General features: G+C 49.1%; 1 protein-coding gene across 12 annotated transcripts in view; it reads left to right on the top strand.

Annotated features, from left to right (window-relative positions):
- Window positions 1–22,455, top strand: part of APBB2 (amyloid beta precursor protein binding family B member 2) — a 381,482-nt gene that overhangs the window by 355,382 nt on the left and 3,645 nt on the right. For 7 of the 12 annotated variants that reach the window (XM_070372316.1, XM_070372315.1, XM_070372311.1 and 4 more), the window contains 5 exons: window positions 12,838–12,952; window positions 13,559–13,646; window positions 14,431–14,514; window positions 16,277–16,392; window positions 18,735–18,926. In XM_070372316.1, the coding sequence (XP_070228417.1) occupies window positions 12,838–12,952; window positions 13,559–13,646; window positions 14,431–14,514; window positions 16,277–16,392; window positions 18,735–18,926 (595 nt within the window). The remainder of the gene's footprint in view (window positions 1–12,837; window positions 12,953–13,558; window positions 13,647–14,430; window positions 14,515–16,276; window positions 16,393–18,734; window positions 18,927–22,455) is intronic. The other 5 variants (XM_070372322.1, XM_070372321.1, XM_070372320.1 and 2 more) reach the window with 3 other exon arrangements.

Genomic DNA, 22,455 nt, shown 5'->3' with positions numbered 1-22,455 from the left:
AAAGTTATGTGTTCTTATTGCATAATATTCAAATGACTATATTAAATACATTCCTCTGTTATTCCATCGCCAGATAAGAGGTTTGGATGTTAAGCTGTTCCAGATATTTTGCCATGCATATATTGAAATTCACACTCAAACTTTTTTGGTGGTTTTTCCTGTAAGACCGTATATCTGTGACTTGGATTGTTTGCTTTTCCCCCATTGAATAAGATGTCACAGTCACTGTTCAGTAGCAAGTGGACAGCCCTGCGTTTCTGCCCAGTGATTGTACTCCGCTGTCTCTCACATTCTGATTGCAGCTCTCATCCCCTCAGGGTCCCGCTGGCCGCTCCATGACCCTGGCCACAGGGCCCCTGCGGAGACAGGTTTCTGGCTTTCCTCCTCTTTATCTGTTATCCAGCCTCTTCAGTTTGGTCAAGTGTGAACCTGCCTGTGACTGACTTGGGGCTCTGCCCTCAGGCCCCTTCAAATTGGCTGTGCCCAAACCAGACAGGTGGTGAGCACTCTGGGTCGGGAGGTTAAGTGGCTTCACTAGGGTCCCCCTGGAAGCTCAGAGCAGCTCCAGGGGTGGAACTCAAAGCATTCAGCCCCAAACCCCAAACTGCTGCCGGCCTCTCTCCACATGCCGTTCCTCTCTTCCCTGGTACAAATCTGTTTTCTCACCCTTGAGCTCATTTCCTGGCCAGGCCTCAGCCCACCTCTGCCCTTGGCCTGCTGCTCGGCCTTCACCTCTCCTGCTTCGTCCCCCTCTCCGGGTGCAGTCCTGGGAGAATCCCTGGATTGTAACACTGTAGCTCTATTAATAAAATGTTGGAAGTGCTAGTAAAGCAGGTAAGGCTGTTGCCATGTCTTTGTTTCCATATGTTTTTTATTGGGAGCAGGTGGAGCTGGAAAACGAAGATAAGTACTCTGCTGCTGTTCTCTGCAAACCGTTTCCCGTATTTCACTGTGATATTTTAGGCTTGATTACCTCCCACGGTTGATACGATCCTCTGTAAACTCAGCTGGCATCTTTTGGCTCCATCGTAAAGTGGCTCAAAATACACGCTTCTGTGTGAGGGAGTTCAGCTAAAATAAGCACCGAAAGGCTATTAATTACAGCCAAGTTGGGAAATAAGATGGGATGTCAGCGCTTAGCGTCGATGTTAATGGGACTGCGGTAAATAGCAGGTACCGTGTGAATGCTAACGTGTTGTTTCTGCTCTGTTCCCTCATGCCTTCCCGGATTCAGAGAGAGGTAACCGGCCGATTTTCTCTTCTCCCCATCTTTGTGCTGTCTTCAGTGTCTAGCAAAGTTCATTTGCTTTCTTCATGCCCCTGTCACCTTCATCACAGCCATCGCTGTCTTTACAAGGCGGAACTTTGTTTTAACTTTTTCTCATCATCATTGTTACATGTCCTGCGTTCAAAACACTGTGGCCGTGCCTCTGGGGCCGTGGTCCTCTGCTGCTTGACCCTGTCTGGGGAAGGTGATGGGCAGAGCCATGACTTGGTCCTTCTCACTGCTGGCTGAGCACAGTCTAGTCAGCGTGCTGGGGAGAAGACATGATAGAAATATCAGGTTAGGTACCAGGTTGTGTAAGGAGGCTTTCCGTGCTTTGTGAAGAACTAATTTGGCCACCTCATGCGAAGAGTTGACTCATCGAAAAGACTCTGATGCTGGGAGGGATTGGGGGCAGGAGGAGAAGGGGACGACAGAGGATGAGATGACTGGATGGCATCACCGAGTCGATGGACGTGAGTCTGAGTGAACTCCGGGAGTTGGTGATGGACAGGGAGGCCTGGCGTGCTGCGATTCATGGGGTCGCAAAGAGTCCGACATGACTGAGCGACTGATCTGATCTGATCTGATCTGAATACTAGGACTGGCTTGTTAGGACTTCTCCAAAGAGCTTTGTTGGTAAGGTTTGACTCTAGGATGACAGCCAGAGGGACTGACTCAATTTCAGTCTGGATTATTAGCTAAAATATATGGAATTCTTCTCCTCTCCTCACATCTAGAAGAACATACCGATAGAAAGGCTGCACCTCCAAAATGAAAGGTATTTGTACCTCAGATGCGTGTATTTTCGGTACTCTGAATGTCAGCCTGACCGTAGGCTGATTGGGGGCTTTTAAGCTCCACGATTCCTCAGCTCTGTCACTTCATAAAAGCTCCATTTTTGATGGAAGGAGAACCTTTGGGAATTTTTCCTGTTGAAAGAACGATTGTCAGTACTGCTTGGCAAAGTGAAGAGACACCAAGGACGGCACCTTTGCTCTTTGTGCTGGAGTCTGACCCAGGAGCTCCCTCAGGGGAAGAGGGGAGGAGGGGAGGAGGGGCTGAGCTCCAACAAGGGCCACTTCCTCCTTTAGGATGAGCTGCAGTCATCACTCAGTGGCCCGAGGGAAGGGAGACTGCACAGGCTGTGTGGTGACACTTCCACGGTCAGTCTCCCAGAGGGCATGCTTAGGAGATTTGGGGAGCCTGATTGATTCTCTCACTCCTTCTGAGGAGGCCCTGGCCCCTGGAGGTGGTGGAAGTTTCTGGAGGATGAGGGCAGTGGGTTTGGACACCAGCTCCCTGGTCTGAAGTCCCCACTAAGTCTTGTGGGAGCCAATGGTGAGAATGTGTTCACATGTTTGGTAGGTCCTGCTGCTGCTAAGTCGCTTCAGTCGTGTGCGACTCTGTGCGACCCCATAGACGGCAGCCCACCAGGCTCCCCCGTCCCTGGGATTCTCAGGCAAGAACACTGGAGTGGGTTGCCATTTCCTTCTCTAATGCATGAAAGTGAAAACTGAAAGTGAACTCACTCAGTCGTGTCTGACTCTTAGCGACCCCGTGGACTGCAGCCTACCAGGCTCCTCCGTCCATGGGATTTTCCAGGCAAGAGTACTGGAGTGGGGTGCCATTGCCTTGGTAGGTCCTACCATCCGAGTTCATTCAGGGCTCCTCTCTGGGACCCGTTGCTCTGAATATTAGCAGCAAAGGCCATTCTAGAGAGGCTACAAACGCTGATTTGCCCACTGCACCTGTAGTGTTTATTTGCAGGTAGTCGCTTTTCAGATTTGCTGTGTACGCAGTCTGTCTCGTGAAAGCACCTGGTAAACAAAGGATTCCCTGTGGAAAAGGTGTGTTTACGCAGGTGATGAGTTGCTAGAATGCCCCTTTCAGAGTTTACAAACTGAGCATCTTCTTAAGTTTGCAAAGAAAGTTGAGTTTACCAAATCGGAGCCTGAGCTTTGTGAAATTAGTAATGCCTGCATATGGTGTGTGTGCCGCTGGGTGAAATAAGAAAAATCAAAATGGCTCGTACGTGTATGTAGCCAGTATGTATGTGTAACCTTCTGGATTAATTAGCCATTTAGGAGGAAGGCATTTCTCATCCCCTTTCCCTCTCTTCCTTTCCCCAAGCCCCCAAAACAATAGTTTCAAAGTGTAATAAGAAAATAAGAGCCGTTAGGCAAAGAAGAGCAGGCAGCCTTGAAAACAGGACTCCTCCTTTTAGGCCCTTTGCAGGTGAGATGAAAAGAGAAAGCCCCTTATCATAAAGGGCTGGATTTGGAATGTTTGGACCAAATCTCCTTGCTGCTCTTTTCTCCTTGTCTGCAGGTGGGACCTGTCCTCTGCAGTGGTAACAACTCTGTTCGCTTATCACCTCCACAGAAAGATAACCTGGGAGGAAAGGGTCTTGGGAACATTTCATTAAGTGTTATTATATTCGTACCTCTGCAAAGATTTATTAAAATGTCCTTTGTGGATAAGGAGACAGTAGGAGACAGTATTTCAAAGTGGACCTTTTTTTTTCTTTTTACTTCTTTTTCCTCATGTATAATAACAACAAATGTTAATCAGTTTCCTCCATGTGCCAGCGTGTGTCAGACATAACGTGTATTTGACCTGAGCAAACATAAAAGACTTTACTAAAAAGACTTTACATAAAAGACTTTACTAAATTGTGGAGACTTCGTCAGGAGCGCTAACAGAAAAGATTTAGCGAGAGACTGAATGGCAGGGAATCTAACAGAAAAGAAAGTATGAGCTACTGCCACACACATCTGGGCTGTCGTGTGTGGGACTAGGGCAGTTCCAGAAAGCAGAGCCCAGTCCCATAGGCACACGTTGTGGGGAGGCAAGTTTTCATTCATCATTAAGAGAAAATGTGTTGGTTTGTGGGAGTGTCCCAGTAGTGGAGCTCCTCCTGATCTGTTAACTAAGGTTTTATACCACTGATACCTTCTAAGTACCACCCGTCTGGCTTGCTATAGAAGGAGGGAAGAAACGTTAGCCTGGGTAACCACTACGAGGTCTGTCAGTTCAGTCGCTCAGTCGTGTCCAACTCTTTGCCACCCCATGAATCGCAGCACGCCAGGCCTCCCTGTCCATCACCAACTCCCGGAGTTCACCCAGACTCACGTCCATCGAGTCGGTGATGCCATCCAGCCATCTCATCCTCCGTCGTCCCCTTCTCCTCCTGCCCCCAATCCCTCCCAGCATCAGAGTCTTTTCCAATGAGTCAACTCTTCGCATGAGGTGGCCAAAGTACTGGAGTTTCAGCTTTAGCATCATTCCTTCCAAAGAACACCCAGGACTGATCTCCTTTAGAATGGACTGGTTGGATCTCCTTGCAGTCCAAAATCAGATTGATTATATTCTTTGCAGCCAAAGATGGAGAAGCTCTATACAGTCAGCAAAAACAAGACCGGGAGCTGACTGTGGCTCAGATCATGACTTAAATTCAGACTTAAATTGAAGAAAGTAGGGAAAACCACTAGACCATTCAGGTATGACCTAAATCACATCTCTTATACAATATCCAATTATACAGTGGAAGTGAGAAATAGATTTAAGGGGCTAGATCTGATAGATAGAGTGCCTGATGAACTATGGACGGAGGTTTGTGACATTGTACAGGAGACAGATCAAGACCATCCCCATGGAAAAGAAATGCAAAAAAAGCAAAATGGCTGTCTGGGGAGACCTTACAAATAGCTGTGAAATGAAGAGAAGCGAAAAGCAAAGGAGAAAAGGAAAGATATAAGCATCTGAATGCAGCGTTCCAAAGAATAGCAAGAAAAGATAAGAAAGCCTTCCTCAGCGATCAGTGCAAAGAAATAAAGGAAAACAACAGAATGGGAAAGACTAGAGATCTCTTCAAGAAAATTAGAGATACCAAGGGAACATTTCATGCAAAGATGGGCTCAATAAAGGACAGAAATGGTATGGACCTAACAGAAGCAGAAGATAGTAAGAAGAGGTGGCAAGAATACACAGAAGAGGTCTGTAGATGCCTCTTAAATTCCTTTTGAAGAGGGATAAGATCACAAGCAAGTTTTCATTTATGGAAGAGTTGCAAGGGGAGGGATTTAGGGAAAGAGTGAGCAGTTCTGTCTTGGCAGCTTTTTAATGGAACCCATTTGAATAAAGAATCATTGATTCATTCATTCTATACAGATGGATTAAGCCCCTGCAGGGCGATTAAAATGCTGTCAGCTGAGAACAATAAAAGCACTCTTTTGTCTTTTCCCTTTGCCATTAAGAAATTTGAGGCTGTTGTGTAAGATGTCTTAGCACTGACATTTTTCCCTGACAGAACTTACCGCTGGTCCGCTGGGGGAGTAATTACTGGGGAGAAGAGCAAAAGAATAGGAACAAAAAGAGCTGGAATCACAAGGGTTTCCAACTAACGGTGAAAGTAGCTGATTCCTGGTACGCCCTTCTGCTACAGTTTAAGGGGGAGACACAGCTGTGAACCTTCCACTTCCTGGTTGATGGAGGAAATGCAGTGATCCCCTGACTGCAGGAAATGGGTGAGGTGAAACTCCAGAGGGGACTAGCTCCTCTCTAGCAGACATTTCCTCGCTCCAGGAGAAAGCTGCAGCAAAGAACAGAAGTGGTGCTGGCTGCTCAGTGTCACACACAGTGTCTCGGATAGACGGGCATCTTGGAGAATGTGTCAGAAAAGACAGGAGCCTGTTCTGACTGGACCTCGGGGGTCATCTGAGACAGATTTGTGGCTTTATTGGTGACCATGCCAAGGCCCTGGAGGAGGCATGACCCAGGGGTGGGGCAGGGAGCAGAGGGACATAGAAGTCCATCCGAGCCTGTCTCAGCTCTGAGATGCAACACTCTCGGGGCTGTGAACACCAGTGCTGCTGGTGGCTCTGAGACGCAAAGTCGGGGACAGGAGAGACAGTGAAGGCCCGCAGGGGAAGAAGCAGCTCCTGCAGGGTGCTACAGCAGGCTGACCGCACCCTCACAGTGTCACAGCCCCTGCGGGCCCTGTTCAGCTGGGTGACAGCCACCAGCTCCGGGTGCTCTTCCCTCCCCATCCCCATCCGTGGTGCTGGGCTGATTGATAGAAATACTGTAGCCATGGAGGCTGGTAATTAAAGCAATTTCTTGTCCCCTCAGGATATAGGCGGAGAAAGCAATGGCACCCACTCCAGTACTCTTGCCTGGAAAATCCCATGGATGGAGGAGCCTGGTAGGCTGCAGTCCATGGGGTCACTGAGGGTCAGACACGACTGAGTGACTTCACTTTGACTTTTCACTTTCATGCATTGGAGAAGGAAATGGCAACCCACTCTAGTATTCTTGCCTGGAGAATCCCAGAGACGGGGAGCCTGGTGGGCTGCCGTCTCTGGGGTCGCACAGTCAGACACGACTGAAGCGACTTAGCAGCAGCAGCAGGATACAGGAGAAGCTCTAGAAAATGTTAAGGTGCTGTTACATATGGGCATAAGGACTTTTAGGATCATAGCACTGATCAGAAAAAAAGTCTGAAAGGCTGAGTTAGGCCATGTCTTAGTCAGCGTGAAACTGGGTGTACGTCATTGACTGTCCTCTCTGCTTTAATGTATATTTGAGGAGCCCCAGAGTGAGAAGTTTAAGAAGGGAGAAGGAAAGGCAATGCACTGTGGTCTCTCAACTGCTTCACTCTGAAGCTGGGACCCAGACACCGTTCTCCAGGGGATGGCCCGAGAGGCCGAGGTCATCCCAGACCTCCGTGGCACTGAGACTGAGTGGCCTGTCTCCTGCTGTTCAGCCTCTGTGGTCCTGGGTTCTTCAGAAGCCCCTTCCTTTGTGTCTTTGGAGCCAGCCTGTCCTGGGCTTTCCTCCTTCCCAGAAGTCTTTCTTCATCCTTTCATTGGGCCCTTGGCCTCAGATAGGCCTTCAAATGCCTTTCCTCCTGAGATCCAGGCCTTGTTTTGTGTTTTCTCGCTCCCTACCCTTTCATCTGCTTCTCTGTCTTCAGCTGCCCGCACCCCCCACTCCACCCGCCCAGCTCCAGACCTGGCCTCAGCTCAGGGACTGAGTGTCCACCTGATCAGTGGGCCCGCAAACACCTCACACATCTTGTCCAACCTGGAGCTCACCAGCCTCCTTCACCAGATCCTTCCCTCTCCCATCCCCAGTGTGAGGGCGCTTAGTTTTCCCAGCAGGGACTCCAGAGCTATTCCGGATTCTGCCTCTCATCTCCCACACCCATGAGTCCTGCAGACATCCGTCTGATACCTCTTACCCATCTGTCTCCTCCACCTTCCCTTGACCCACTTTGTTCTACCAGAAGCAACTTTTTAAAACACATGTCAGAGGGGGTCATGTGTCATATGACAGACTTGATGGCTCAGAGTAAGAGCCAGATTCCTGCCAGGACATGGTGCAACCTCCCTGCAGCCATGGACCCTCACCACAGTGCCAGGGCTCATGCCTAGGACTAGGAGTTCTTCCAAACCCTCTGTGGGCTTGCTTACCTCTGTGCCTTTGCTCAAGCTCCTCTGAGTGTTCCTTGAACCATCGCTGCCCTCTCACCCTGGGGAGTTCCTGGTACTTAGAGAAGCAGCTTAGATCTCACTGAGCATCTCTGTCATTGAACAGCTGGCTGCCTAGGCTGGCGCCTTGTCTGTTTGTGTTGGCATCTCTGGTGTGTCGTAGTGGCTCAGAAGGTGTTTGTGGAAGTGAATTGAATATTACTTTTAAATGTAAGTTCTTATACCATATCGTAATTTGGTTAGAATGTGAAGCCTACTGGCAAGTGTATTAGTTTTATATTGCTGCTATAATAAATTACCACAAACTTAGTGGCTTAAAGTCACACAGATTTATTCTCTTATAGTTCTGGAGATCAGAAATCTGGTCTTAGAGGCGAAAAATCATGGTGTCAGCAGGGCAGTGTTCCCACTAGAGAAGCCTTCCCACTTTTCCAGTCTTTAGAGGCTGCCTGCCTGCCTGCCTTGGCTTGTAGCCCTTGCGCCTGTTCTTTTATTGATAAGTCCCTTTGTAAGGCGAGTGCTTCCTCTTTCCCCTGTAAGATAATCCAGGGTCACAGCCTCAACTCAGAATCCTTCACTCAGTCCCACCTGCAGAGTCCTCTTTGTAAGGTCACCTATTCACAGACTCTGGGAGTTAGGACAGGAATGTCTTGGGAGGGTCGTTATTTTGTCTATAGCTGCAGCCATTTTCAGAAATCAGGTGCTGAAAAGGCAGGATTTTACAACCACCAGTTAATAGGTATTTGGATTTCATTCTGAATATTGATGAGATTAGCTCAGCCATATATTTCTCTCACAAGAAGGAAGTTGTTCGACTTGTCTGTGCTCCAGGCCTGAAAGTGAATTCTTACAAATCCTCATTCTTGGGACTTTTTGCTCCTTTAGAGTGATTTGGGATATGTTTCATGGCAATTAAATAGAGACATGCAAATCTCCTGACCCCCCTCCACAGGGAAGAGACGAGGGAACTTGTTTTCTCTTGGGAGGTTAAATTACCAACAGATTTCTGCCCCCCTGATCTATTAGCCTGGTACCTAGGAGGGAACAGGAAAAAACAAAGCTGTTTAAAAAAAAAAAAAAAAAAGTATCAGAATGCCCCAAACAGAGCCTGCGCTGCTAAGCTGCCTGTTTGGGAAAATGTGGATCAGATGGTCGCCTTAGGCCTTAATCGCTTTCTCCTGAGCCAGAAGAAGATGAAGATTAATAATAATAATTTAAAAAAATTACCCCTATGGGGTTGCATCTGAAGCGTGATGGGAGTGATCCATTGCTTATCGATCAGGGCCTGCTTGGCCCTCCCTGATGGTGGCCTTATTACACTTGTAGGCCAGCCAGCAGTCACAGAGAGCAGGATGGATCTTGGATGCTTACATCATAGATTATCAGAGCCGGAAAGGAGCCCTGGAGAATTCTATCTTTTTTTGACTTCATGTCCAAGACTGTATAGCTCAGTGGAATCAGGAATGGGATTAGAAGTTGGGGTGCCTGGGTTCTGACCCGTTGCCCTCTGGCTGTCCCTTCCTCTCTCAGAGAGGACAGATGCTGGTGAGGTCTCTACTAAAGGTGGGGTACAACGAGCTATAATCCTTTGTGGTCCAGAACGCAGATCCTTTCAGCATTGAGACACAAGCAAGGTGCTGGGGCCCAGAGGGCCAGAGGGCTTTCGAACTGGGCCACGCGGAGTAGACGGTGTAGTGAGCTGCAGAGTGTGCCGGATGGTCAGCGCACACCTGGCCGGGCAGGGGGAGGTGCTGTGAGTGGACACGGAGACCCAGCTTTCGGGGGCAGAGGGGAGAGCTGCTTAGCTGGACTAAGGATGCTGGAAGAGTTGGTGGGACAAACTTTGGAACTCCAGAAATCCAGACAAAATTTTTTGGACTTTCCATGGGTGACCACAAGAACTTCAAAGACTTAGCATCAGAAAAATGCTGACTGAAAGTGGAATTTTGAAGAAGAAGAGCAGTGTGTGGCGAGACTCTGCGTGTTATCACTTTAGGAACTGTCCAGAAAAGAGAAGTCGCCAGGAGGAGGCAGGCCTGAAATGACTTCCCTCGAGCATGGTCTCCAACACAAGTGATGCCTTCTCACCGTTTCTCAAGTCCTGTGCTGTCCGATGGGGGCTGGGGCTCGGGAAGGCCTCGGGAGCACAGTGTGGAGCAAGGCGTGCTGTCCGATGGGGGCTGGGGCTCGGGAAGGCCTCGGGAGCACAGTGTGGAGCAAGGCGTGCTGTCCGATGGGGGCTGGGGCTCGGGAAGGCCTCGGGAGCACAGTGTGGAGCAAGGCGTGCTGTCTCGATGGGGGCTGGGGCTCGGGAAGGCCTCGGGAGCACAGTGTGGGCAAGGCGTGCTGTCCGATGGGGCTGGGGCTCGGGAAGGCCTCGGGAGCACAGTGTGGAGCAAGGCGTGCTGTCCGATGGGGCTGGGGCTCGGGAAGGCCTCGGGGCACAGTGTGGAGCAAGGCGTGCTGTCCGATGGGGGCTGGGGCTCGGGAAGGCCTCGGGAGCACAGTGTGGAGCAAGGCGTGCTGTCCGATGGGGGCTGGGGCTCGGGAAGGCCTCGGGAGCACAGTGTGGAGCAAGGCGTGCTGTCCGATGGGGCTGGGGCTCGGGAAGGCCTCGGGAGCACAGTGTGGAGCAAGGCGTGCTGTCCGATGGGGGCTGGGGCTCGGGAAGGCCTCGGGAGCACAGTGTGGAGCAAGGCGTGCTGTCCGATGGGGGCTGGGGCTCGGGAAGGCCTCGGGAGCACAGTGTGGAGCAAGGCGTGCTGTCTCGATGGGGGCTGGGGCTCGGGAAGGCCTCGGGAGCACAGTGTGGAGCAAGGCTGGCGGTTCAGTCGCTCAGTCGTGTGCGGCCCCATGGACTGCAGCACGCCAGGCTTCCCTGTCCATCACCAACTCCTGGAGCCTACTCAGACTCGTGTCCATCAGGGTGGTGATGCCATCCAGCCATCTCATCCCTTGTCATCCCCTTCTCCTCCTGCCTTCAGTCTTTCCCAGCATCAGGATCTTTTCCAGTGAGTCAATGCTTTGCATCAGGAGGCCAAAGTATTGGAGTTTCAGCAAGGCTGTGCTTACCCCCAAAGTCTGGGCCCAGCTTCTCACCCAGACCCACCCTCAGCCCACTATCAGAGCAGCCATTCATACCTCTGACCACAGGCCAACTTTCTCAGTGGATAATAGGGTGCATGCTGCTTGCCCTGTGCTTGAGGGGGGGGGCACTCAGTACCAATTAAAGCCAGGCCCAGAGACTGGGTATTGAGGGTGAATAAGGCACAAAAGGAGAAGGCAATGGCACCCCACTCCAGTACTCTTGCCTGGAAAATCCCATGGACGGAGGAGCCTGGTGGGCTGCAGTCCATGGGGTCACTAAGAGTCGGACACGACTGAGCGACTTCATTTTCACTTCACTTTCATGCATTGGAAAAGGAAATGGCAACCCACTCCAGTGTTCCTGCCTGGAGAATCCCAGGGATGGGGGAGCCTGGTGGGCTGCCGTCTATGGGCTCACACAGAGTCGGACACGACTGAAGTGACTTAGCAGCAGCAGCAGCAAGGCACAAAATCATCTTCACAGAGCTTCAAAGGAGGTGTGGGGAAGACAGAACTCACAAGCAGACACTCGTGGTACTCAGTGGTGGGTGTTGTGTATGCAAGGAGCACGCCAGCACTGGACAGGGTGCTTACCCAGCTTCAACTGGGTCTTCAGCTGTGGCCAGAGCCTGGAGACAGTGTGAGCAAAGGCAGGGAGGCGAGACCTGCCTAGAAATCCTGAGCGCTGGCAGGGCTGGCAATGAAGGGGTGGATTCAAGACTCTGTCAGGAGGAAAATAGGCTGAATGCAGGGGTTGGGTACGGAGTGCGGGGCTAGGAATGGCGGGGCGGGAGTCAGGACGGGCCCTGGTTGTAGTATGGAGGGTACCAACTGCGATGGAAGGTGAGAACATGGGAAGGTGGAGCAGAGCAGGTCCGTGGGCAGGTGTGCACAGGTGGAGATTCAAGTGCCTGTGGGTGGCCAGGAGCCGCTGCAAGGTGGCCTGGGGCACAGCAAGGTGATGAGACAGGCTTTTCTGGCCAGGCCTTCACAGTGGCCAGTTACCTTCAGCAGATAGATTCCTGTTCCTTCCCAAAGAAGCCAAATCGTTGTTGGGGAAAATCTGTTCTAGACTACAAGAACATCACCAGCTCTTACACTGAGAAGTGATTAATAAATTCATCTGTGGTTATGCCTACAAACAGGGATCCAAGCTTGGCAGCACCTGCCAGGAAATCATTGTGATCCATTGCCAGATGGGGAAGTATGAGCGTTTATTTTTCATAAACCTCTGATCTTTTTAACTGCTGTCCTCAGTAATAGTGAGAAATGTAGTTGTGTGGCGTGGTTCTTTGAAGCCAGGTCAGGTCACAGGCACTGTCCTTTCCATCAGTAAAGGAGATGCTGAAATCCAGGGCCAGCTGCAGGCTCACCGCAGAGTCTGAGCTGACAGTTTTGGGGTGATGCTGCCGTGGCCGCCCCAAGCCCTGGAGTGAGAGGCGTGATTAGCAGAATCGAGTGCCTCTGACGGGACTTCGGTCTGTGGCGTCCTTCCGTGTCCCCGTGACTGCCTCTCAGCCTGCTCTGCAGCTGTGGGTCGGATCCAGTCTCTGGGCACGTGTTTACACGTCAGAGCCTGTTTTGCTTCTGCTACATCATGGTGTGTGTCGCAGTATCGCGCGTACAGATTCATGCTCCTCTCAAGCCTGTGTTCTGTTTTGTGATCATAATATTTATAACCCTGACATTTGTTGTTACTAGATAGAAGGTTCCCATAAAGTTCAATTTTCATTATGTGCTGTTCATTAAGATTCCAGAAGCTCAACAGACAGAGTCTGGGGAACATTGTAGTTATTTTAGTCAGAAATGAATTCCTCACATCCACGCAACTGTTCCTCTATTTGAGGTGGCTGTTGACATTTATTTATGTTTTTTAACCACTGCATACTCTGTTTACCTCTGACACGCTGGCTCCTAGCTCAGTTAACATAACTAGAATGTGTGTTGTAAAGGTTCCTCATTCTAATGGACTGATAAACTTTGTTTGCACAGAGATTTTGCTTATGTAGCAAGAGACAAAGATACAAGAATTTTGAAATGTCATGTATTTCGATGTGACACACCAGCAAAAGCCATTGCCACAAGTCTCCACGAAATCTGTTCCAAGGTAAGGTGGGTCAGGGCAGAGGAGTTCAACCCTCTTTTTTTCCCTCACTGCTGAGCAAGGAAAGGGGTGTGGAAGGACAGGAGCTGACACGTTCAGGTCAAGCTCTGGGCGAAGCACGCCGACCGCCAGTCCTACCAGCGTAGTTCATACCCTTTCTGATGTCGGCTGTTGCTCTAAGTGGTGCTTCACCTACAAAGGGAACATGGCCGTGGTCCCTCCCACAGTCCAGTTGGTCTAATAAGTCCAGAAGTGGCCACGTGCCAGCAGCAGGGGGTTACCACTTGCTCTGTGTTCCACTGACAGCTGTGGGCCCGGAGGTCTACAAAAGGCCAGGGTTATTGTGGGTGTTGTTACGTTAGAAATGGAAGAGGCATACATTCTGAACAATCAGGAGAATGTCATTTCCTCTGAGGTACCGTCACTCACTTTTCCCCCCAGAGAAAAGGGCACAGTTCTCAAAGTGTGCAGCTCGGAGATGGGGTTGGGGGTCCGGCAGTAGACTAAAGCCGGTTTAACTTGAAAATGAAGCAGACACTCCACTGCCTGGAACAGCTGAGGACACGGGGTCCCTAACCACGAGCCAAAGCTACGTTTTCTCTTCATCAGATTATGGCCGAACGGAAGAATGCCAAGGCCCTGGCCTGCAGCTCCTTACAGGAAAGGACCCACGGGAACCTCGACGTCCCCCTGCAAGGTACGTCCGCGCCCCACCACCTTGGTGCTGGCACTCCACGTCTGAGTCACCAAACACAGGGTCTTAGACATGTCGAGTGTCCCTCAGAACCACGCTGGACCCGCCAGACCCAGGCCGAGCCTGCACTCGGGGCCTTGAGTGTGGCTTAGAGCTGACTTTGTGTCAACAGGGTTAGGTACTAAGAACCAGGATGAGTTTTGTTGTTGGAAAAAATTAAAGACAATTACTTTTAGTGGCTTTGTAACTCATGTACAGCCTGGGGTAAGGACCAGCTAGTTTAAAAGTGTGTGGGTTGATATTTTGGGGAGCTCTGTTTAGTCATTTTTCCTGTCTCTGATTGCACCCCTTTGTAATTAAATTTCCTCCGGCATCAACCTCCCCTAATAAACCAAACACCTGAAGCTGCTACTTAGCACACTTCCAAGAGACCGTCACAGCGTAACACATAGATTCCAGCTCCTTCTTTCAAATGCTTGCCTACCTAGAAATGAAAGGTGACTGGGGTTCTTTCAAGCTCTTTACTTTCTATTGTATTTAGCCGATTTTTCTATTGTATTTAGCCAATTGACAGTGTTGTGAACGTTTCCGGTGCACAGCAAAGCGACCCAGCCACACACACACGTGTATCCATGAAAGGTGGAGGGGATTTTGATTGATGGCCCCAGTGTCTGGCAGAAGAAGCGGCTGTTCTTACAGAATGATTGTCACAGTCACCTCTAGAAACGCAGGATGTTATGTGTATGTGGGAACCTTTGAGAAAGATGTGTTGTTTTCTTCCCTGTAGTAGATTTTCCAACACCAAAGACTGAGCTGGTCCAGAAGTTCCACGTGCAGTATTTGGGCATGCTACCAGTGGACAGACCGGTCGGTATGTGAAACCTTCACTGTCTTTCCACCTGGCAAGTGTTTGGTGTTCAGCCTCCCATGAGGGTGGCGTCTGCTGTTTCACTCCTTTGCCTTGTCTTGAACCACACTCTCACACCGTCCCCAGCTAGAGCACACAACAGTCCTGGTCAAAAGAGCAGCACAGGGCTTTCCTGGTGGCTCAGTGGTAAAGAATTCACCTGCCAGTGCTGGAGACACAGGTTTGATCCCTGGTCCAGGAAGATCCCACATGCTGCAGAGCAAAATAAAATTATAACAAAAGAACAGGACAGACTAAACTCCTTCGACTCATGGTCCCAGAATATAGGGACTTGAATGAAGAGGACCTGATTTCTCATTCACCCAGCAGTTCAGAGATGCATAAGCCAGGGCTGTGGAAGGGCCCCGTGCTTCTGAATCAGAGCATCTGTCTCAGGCTGGGGCATCTGCTTCAGTCCTTGTCAAGTGCTGGGCAGGGACGGGGGCTGAGGGAGCCCTCATGCTTTCCCATCAAGGTGTGTCCCAGAAGTACACCCAGCATCAGCAGTCAGCTGCATTTCATAGGTGGGATTTAGTTGCTTAGCCATACCAAGCTGGAAGGAATCTGGGAGATGTCACCTTTTTCTGGATAACAAAGGCTATGGAGAAATCAGGACCCTCACGTACTGCTGGGGTGAATGTAGAATGGCGTGGCTGCCCTAGAAATCAGTCTGGCAACTCCTCAGAAGTTAAATGTAGTAGTATCATTTGACCCAGCAGTTTTTACTCCTGGACATATAACCAAGTGAAATGAAAACATCTGTCCACATGAAATGCCTCGTACAGGAGTGTTCACAGCAGCATCATTCATAATAGTCAAAAAGTAGAAACAGCCCAGATGTCCATCAGCTGAAGAATGAATAAAAACCACTTTTATACAGTGGTGATTATTTGGCAATAAAAGGAATGAAGTATTAGACTTGTTGCAGCATGGCTGAACCTTGAAGACATCATGCTAAATGAAAGAAGCCAATTATAAAAGACTGTACCCTTTATAATTCCATTTATATGAAATGTGTCCAGAGCAGGCAGATCTCTAAAGATAGGACTGAAAGGCTGGAGGCAATGAAGGGTGACTCCTGAAAGGTGTGGGGTTTCTTTTAGGGAATGATAAAAATGTTCTAAAACTATGGTGATGGTTGCACAATTCTGAATATATTAGACACCACTGAAGTTTGTACTTTACATGAGTAAATTGTATGGTATGTGAATTAGATCGCAATGAAGTTGTTATACCACCCACCAAAAATAGCTGTGGGAACACTCAGCCAGAGGGCCCCATTGAGCAACACATACTCTTCATATCCAGGGGCCATCTGAACTTGGCCTTACTTAAGTAACAAGGCACAATAAAAGATGATCAGGGTAATCTGGCAGAGGCTGGCTTCTGTTGGACCCCCCCACCCCCTCCCGCCTTTTCAAGGTTCCTTACTTAGAAAAAAGGTAGCAGCATTTGAGTAATGTTTCTACACTTGGAGCTGGGAATCTTGGGAGAGACAGTCTGGTTAGACAGGACATCACACACTACATCTCTGGAAGTTCTCATGACCCTTTTTTCTATTGAAAACACTTGCATTTCTTTTCTTTTGAGCCGTGAAATGCTCAAATGAAACGTCTGGGGCTACAAAAAAAATGTCTGGGCATAGCTGCTACTGGGTGATTTGGATCCATATTTGAGAGTCAGGAATAGCTTTAGGGCCTTTTTCAATTATCCCTTCCATCCACAGGAATGGACACCCTGAACAATGCCATAGAAAGTCTTATGACCTCCTCTAGCAAGGAGGAGTGGCCGTCAGTGAACATGAACGTGGCCGATGCTACTGTGACTGTCATCAGTGAGAAGGTGAGAAGGGTGGCAGATACAGTTGGCCTGTCTGGGATACAGTGCAGTTTCGCATACGATAAGCTTCTGTGAAACTCAGGCACATGCCAAGGCTTGGCCTCTCGGGAGCTGTGCTTGCTTGTGATTAAAATAACTTACATGAAAAAAAAAGAAAACTGCCCTTTGTGTCTGTATCTATGCACACACCTCAGAGGATTCTGTTCTGGTGCTCCTCATTCTTCCTTTGCCCAGGAGATTGGAATCATTTGCTAGAGGTGACTGTATGATGTTAGCAGTAACTCGCTAATGGGGCTTGGTTTTCTGACCACTCTCCAGGCTCCAGTATTGACTGGGCTCTGTTACCTGGGGCTGGGGTGCAGTAGGTGCGTCTGCTGTAGAAAGGTCCTGTGGTAGCAGGGGTCACTGGTCATCTGGAGAGAGGCCAGCATTAACCTCAGACACAAATTATCTCAACTTTGTGGTTGAGAAAACTGAGGCACAGAGAGGTTAAGCAACTGCCACCAGGCACACAGCTATGTTGGGGTCCTTTAATGGACCGGGACCTGGTGCTCCGGAGGTGACGATAAGAAAGTGAGAGAGAGAAAGAGGCGGATATTCCCTGGTTTACGCAGAGAACCAATAAAGTCCTTGACACAGGACTTGCGTCTCTCACGGAGGCACAGGGCACCTTCTCGAGAGAGTCTTAGAAGCCCAGGCAGGAGAGTGAGCAAGATGGGTCTCTGCGCTCCAGAGAATCAGCTGAGGATGGAGAGAAAGAAAGAAAGACACGGGCACCCAAGCTCTGATGGAGCAAAGGTGCTTTAATGATTTCTCTGTGAGTATATAAAGGCTGTGGTACAAGAAGTTTCTTTCGCCAATGATAAAGATCAGAAAACCAAATGTACAGCAGCTGTTACCAAGGGAACAAGGGATTAATGGTCACAAGGTCAGGAGACAATCCATATCTCAAGAAAGGGGATCAAGACTAAGCAGTTTTGTCGTAAAGAGAATGTTTACTAAAGGAGACTCAAGCCTGTCTCACACAACGACCTCAGTTCCTGGGAGCAGCGTGCTGTTCTGCTTAAAAAGAAACAAAGGACTTGTGAGAAACAGCACGTAGGAGTCCTCCTGTTAAACATTCCCTGACACAGCTAGAAGCAGCAGGGTCAGTTTTCCATTCTGCCTCTGTGAGGCACCTGTCATGGAAAGACCATAAGTCCTTGTCTGCTCTTGCTTCGTCCACTGGCAGCTCGCCTTCACACCCAGTTCAGTTTCTGAAGATGCTCACTGAGCCTGCAGGCCTGCCCCGCTGGGTATTCTTCAAGTCTGCAACACGGGGTGCCTTTTCCTACCCCAGCACCTTACAGGCGCCGCTCCCTTTGGCCTACCCAGATCTCAACATAAATGTCTTTCTTCCAAGAAAGCTTCCCACCTCTCAGACCAGCTTAGTTTGCCTGTTAAGCAGTCCCACAGCACCTGAGTGAATATTTCATAAGTCCAGATGTTCATGAGCCAAAAGTCAACATTCTGGATGTATTTACTAATTTTCACAAATTACAAATGGCTGTTGCAGAGGATATAGTGTTCATTAGAATGAGTTCCGAACATTTCTTAACTCAGCATCATATGGATATCAGTTTGTGAAAAAGAAAAAAAAGGCATTTGGTAACTTTTTGTTTTACATAGTTTTAGACAGAAATACGATTCAGTGGTTCCCTGGTGGCTCAGATGGTAAAGAATCTACCTTCGATGCAGGAGACCAGGGTTCAGTCCCTAGATCAGGAAGATCACTTGGAGAAAGGAAAGGCCACCCACTCCAGTATTCCTGCCTGGAGAATTCTGTGGACAGAGGAGCCTGGCGGGCTACAGTCAGTGGGGTTGCAAAGAGTCAGACACGACTGAGCAGCTAACACTTATGATTCAATGTGCTGTTGAGTTGGGGAAGACCTGGGTGGAAAGAGATCCCGTGAATCCTTTCCTCTTGGTGCTCTGGGGTTTCTAGTGGGTTTGCCAGGGCAAGTGGATTCTGAGCCACTGTATGGGCAGTACATAAAAAGTGTACATGGCATTGTTCCTACCCATAGTGAAGTCACAGGCTTGGAGTGGACTGGACAGAGACCAAAACACTCATACCTGGTTGCCGCGTGGTTCAGAGTAGACTCAATGTCAGAATGAGGCACCCACAGCAGTGAGGCCTCTCCAGACACATTTAGAAACTTCCCTTGCTAGAAAAATACAAGTCCTTTCTAAATTCAGGCTGGCTGTATATTTTTAAAGACCATTTCCTCTGTGCAGCCACTGTAAGCCAATTCTATGACTTATGGTCCAAATGTGTCTGTGACTGTGGCTGGGCTACTGAACAGGGTCTCTTGCAGAATGAAGAGGAGATCCTGGTGGAGTGTCGGGTGCGATTCCTGTCCTTCATGGGCGTCGGGAAGGACGTGCACACGTTTGCCTTCATCATGGATACTGGGAACCAGCACTTCGAGTGCCACGTTTTCTGGTGTGAGCCTAATGCCGGTAACGTGTCGGAGGCGGTGCAGGCTGCCTGCATGGTGAGTAAGCCCACTGTGGGGGTTCCACCCTCAGGCCCTTGCTTTTGTCTGATATGCCATAAATTAGAGTAGAATTTCTGACTTAAAAGAAGCTGAGTCTAAGCTCTCAAGTAAGGCCTTGCTGTGTGACACCCTCATTCCTGTAGACGGAATCAATCGTGATAAGCAGTTTGCTGTCTTAAGAGGGCAGGACACCCGGAAGCAGCAGGAGTGGCTGGAGCCAAGTTCTTCTTAGAGACTCCAGGAACACTGAAAACGATGACCTTCAAAGCCATAAATCTGAGGATTCTCAGTTCTTGATCCCTAATTTCAGTGTGTGATCAGGAGATGCTGGTCATGTGTGAATTGGTGCCATTTTTGGAACCAAATGCACCAGGGAATTCCTTCGTGGCTCAGACGGTAAAAGCATCTGCCTGCAGTGCGGGAGACCTGGGTTCGATCCCTGGGTCAGGAAGATCCCCTGGAGAAGGAAATGGCAACCCACTCCAGTACTCTTGCCTTGAAAATTCCATGAATGGAGCAGCCTGGTGGGCTACAGTTCATGGAGTCTCAAAGAATCAGACACGACTGAGCTCCTTCACTTTCTTTCTTTCTTTTCTTGGAACCAAATCTAATTTTTTTTAATTCAGTGTATCAAATGGTCTTTATTTTAGGTAGTTGGTCTAAGTGCATTGTTCTTGTTTATATCTGTGAACTCTATTCTCACCACAGCCCTGTTAGGTAGTTCTTTTATTTATAACAAAATTGAGGCTCAGAGGACAGCACGCTACTGGGGTGCTTGCTTATTTGTTTGGGATGGGGGCAGGCCCCAGGACAGACTTGTTAAGTGACAGAGCCTGTGTTTGCCCCCAAGTCTGGATGGAGGAGTGACCCAGAGGAAGAAGAGGGCCCTGAAAATAGCTCGCTCCTAAAGTTTAAAGTGAAGGAGTAGCTGGAAGCATGCCGTTGGGGCACTTGGTCATTTGGAAAAGGGCCAGCCCCAGGGCAGCATTGGTAAGTGACAAAGCCTGTGTTCACCCCCAGGTCTCCAGGCAATAAAGCCAGTGCTTCTTTACCACATATATGATTTCAAATGATCCAATCCACAAATATCGTTTGAGCTCCTGTTACTCCAGCCACTGGAAAAGTTCTAGTAAGGAGGAGGGAACTGTTTGAAGGAGGCATCCAAACCTAGGCTGCATGGTGTATTCTGCAGCAGCAGGTGGGGTAGGTGGAAGGAGGTGTGGTCCATGTCACGAAGGGCCTGGGATCTCATGCCAGGGTGTTACTTTCAGCAGAGTTTGTTAAGCAGGAGAGTGAATAGACCATCCTCCAAAAGAGAGAAGAAAACAAAGTGGAGGAGGGTTAAAAGGATGCGGCTGAGGTGGGGAGATCACCAGGGGGCCAGGGGAGAGTTGCATCTAAACCAGGAGTGGCAGTGGGACAAGACAGAAGCAGGTGACGGAGAATCACCTGGCTGGCAACAAGGAATGCGGAATCTGAAGCACCTGCCCAGAGTCAGTGGTGCCCCACTCCAGCACTCTTGCCTGGAAAATCCCACGGACGGAGGAGCCTGGTGGGCTGCAGTCCATGGGGTTGCACAGAGTCGGACACGACTGATCAACTTCCCTTTCACTTTTCACTTTCCTGCATTGGAGAAGGAAATGGCAACCCACTCCAGTGTTCTTGCCTGGAGAATCCCAGGGACGGGGGAGCCTGGTGGGCTGCCATCTATGGGGTCGCACAGAGTCAGACACGACTGAAGCGACTTAGCAGCAGCAGCAGCACTTCCCTTAACTCAGTCCACCGTTTGTGGGCTGCACTCTGGGAAGTTCAAGTAGGACTAAGATGTGATCCTTGTACTGTGGAGTTTGGGACTGTGGGGAGATGCAAAAACCGACTTTCTGTTATGGTGTAGAAAGTGCTCTAAGGGTAAGACTGCACTGGATGGAGGAGTGACCTGGAGGAGGAAAGGGGCCCTGAAGAAAGGTTGCTCGTCAAGTCTGAGGTGAAGGAGTAGCTGGAAGTACGCCGTCGGGGCTCTCACTCATTTGTTTGGGATGGGGGAGAGCCACACGGTTTTGAGGCTGAGGGAAATGAGCCAGCAAAGAGCCAGCAAAGCCGGATTGAAACGGGTGTCATATTTGTTGTTGGGCCAAGGTCTTGGTGGAAGTTGAAGATCCTGGAGCTGGGCTTAGCCTGCCGATTGGGTTAAAGTGACTTTGAGACCTGCCGGAAGATGCCAGGAGTCCAGGAACAGGTGGAGCTGGCTGGGGGCAGTGGAGGGCGTTCTCTGTTTCTTTACAGACAAGCACGTTGCTAGGTTAAGAAGGGGAAAGGAAGGGGTGGCTGGACAGAGAGGCAGAGGTGGACGCCTCTGAAAACAGAGGGCAGGAGGGGAAGGCGCTCTGCGCTGTGCACTTGTTATGTGGCTTCATCCCCACCACGGTCCTTTGTCAGAGAACAGTTTCCCCTCGTGTTCTGTGGGGCCAGGATTCTACCTCAAATCCACCTGCATATAAAGAACCAGGGCCCAGTGGAGGGGGCCGGGGCAGTAGAGGAGTTGAGATGAACCTCCTGACTGGACATAGGGAGCTGAGATGGGATGAAGGGACTGTGTGGAGAAAACAGAAAATGGGAGAATCCAGCTAAGCAAAAATGGATGGTAACTCTTGTGTGTGTGTGTGAAATTATAAACAAATCGTAACAGATGATTTTAGTCATAAAATGAATGGCTTTTAGCCTTAATTATACATTTTCAATGCTGATGACAATTAAATAATTAGCTTTATCACTGGTTATAGTTTGTTCTGATTCCAAGACTCATTGTCTCTTCTCTAGAAATAATTTCTACTCATTTACTATTTTAATTGTATGAGGGCCACCAGCTAAAGTGACTCAGCCAATCTAGTGTAAGACATTAGGGATAAACCTTTCTTTATACTCTGTATCCAGCATTTCTAACTTGGTCTCTTTCCTCTTGATTCAAATCTTCATGGTTCCCCATCTGAAATATCTATGTGTGAATGCATGCAATCTGAAATGTCTCTGGCATTAACACATTCTGAATTTACTTTTTTGCAGCTGAGTGGTAGATGGAGGCCCAGTTGAAAATACTTTGATGAGAGGGAGAGGGGTCCTCTTAATGAAATGCATCAGGCATAACTTTGACTCTTCACTGGATATAACATAACACTAGAAACTCCCCATCCAGTGTCCCATGTTGCCATACCTGCCGTTTATAAAACTGTGCTTTGAAGTGTGTACTTCTGATTGTGATGCAAACCTAGAAACTTACTTTACACACAGGAGACGTGATAAATTGTTTTTCATATGACTGGGTTGAAAGGGGCTAATTTTGTAGCCTGCGGGCTATGACAGAGCATTGTGACAAGAGTCTCGCTGTAGGAAAGTTCATGCTCCTCAGAAACATCAACCTGTTGCACAGTTGTTCTGAGGAGCCTATTAATATTTAAGTAGATTTTTAAGAATCACCTTAAAGTGCTTGGATTTTAAAGTGCTGGGATTAGAGGGGGAAAATTGATACATT

The sequence above is a fragment of the Bos mutus genome, chromosome 6 (genome assembly GCF_027580195.1).
Source record: "Bos mutus isolate GX-2022 chromosome 6, NWIPB_WYAK_1.1, whole genome shotgun sequence".
Classification (NCBI taxonomy): Eukaryota; Metazoa; Chordata; class Mammalia; order Artiodactyla; family Bovidae; genus Bos; species Bos mutus.
This window is presented reverse-complemented; position numbering and strand designations above follow the sequence as displayed.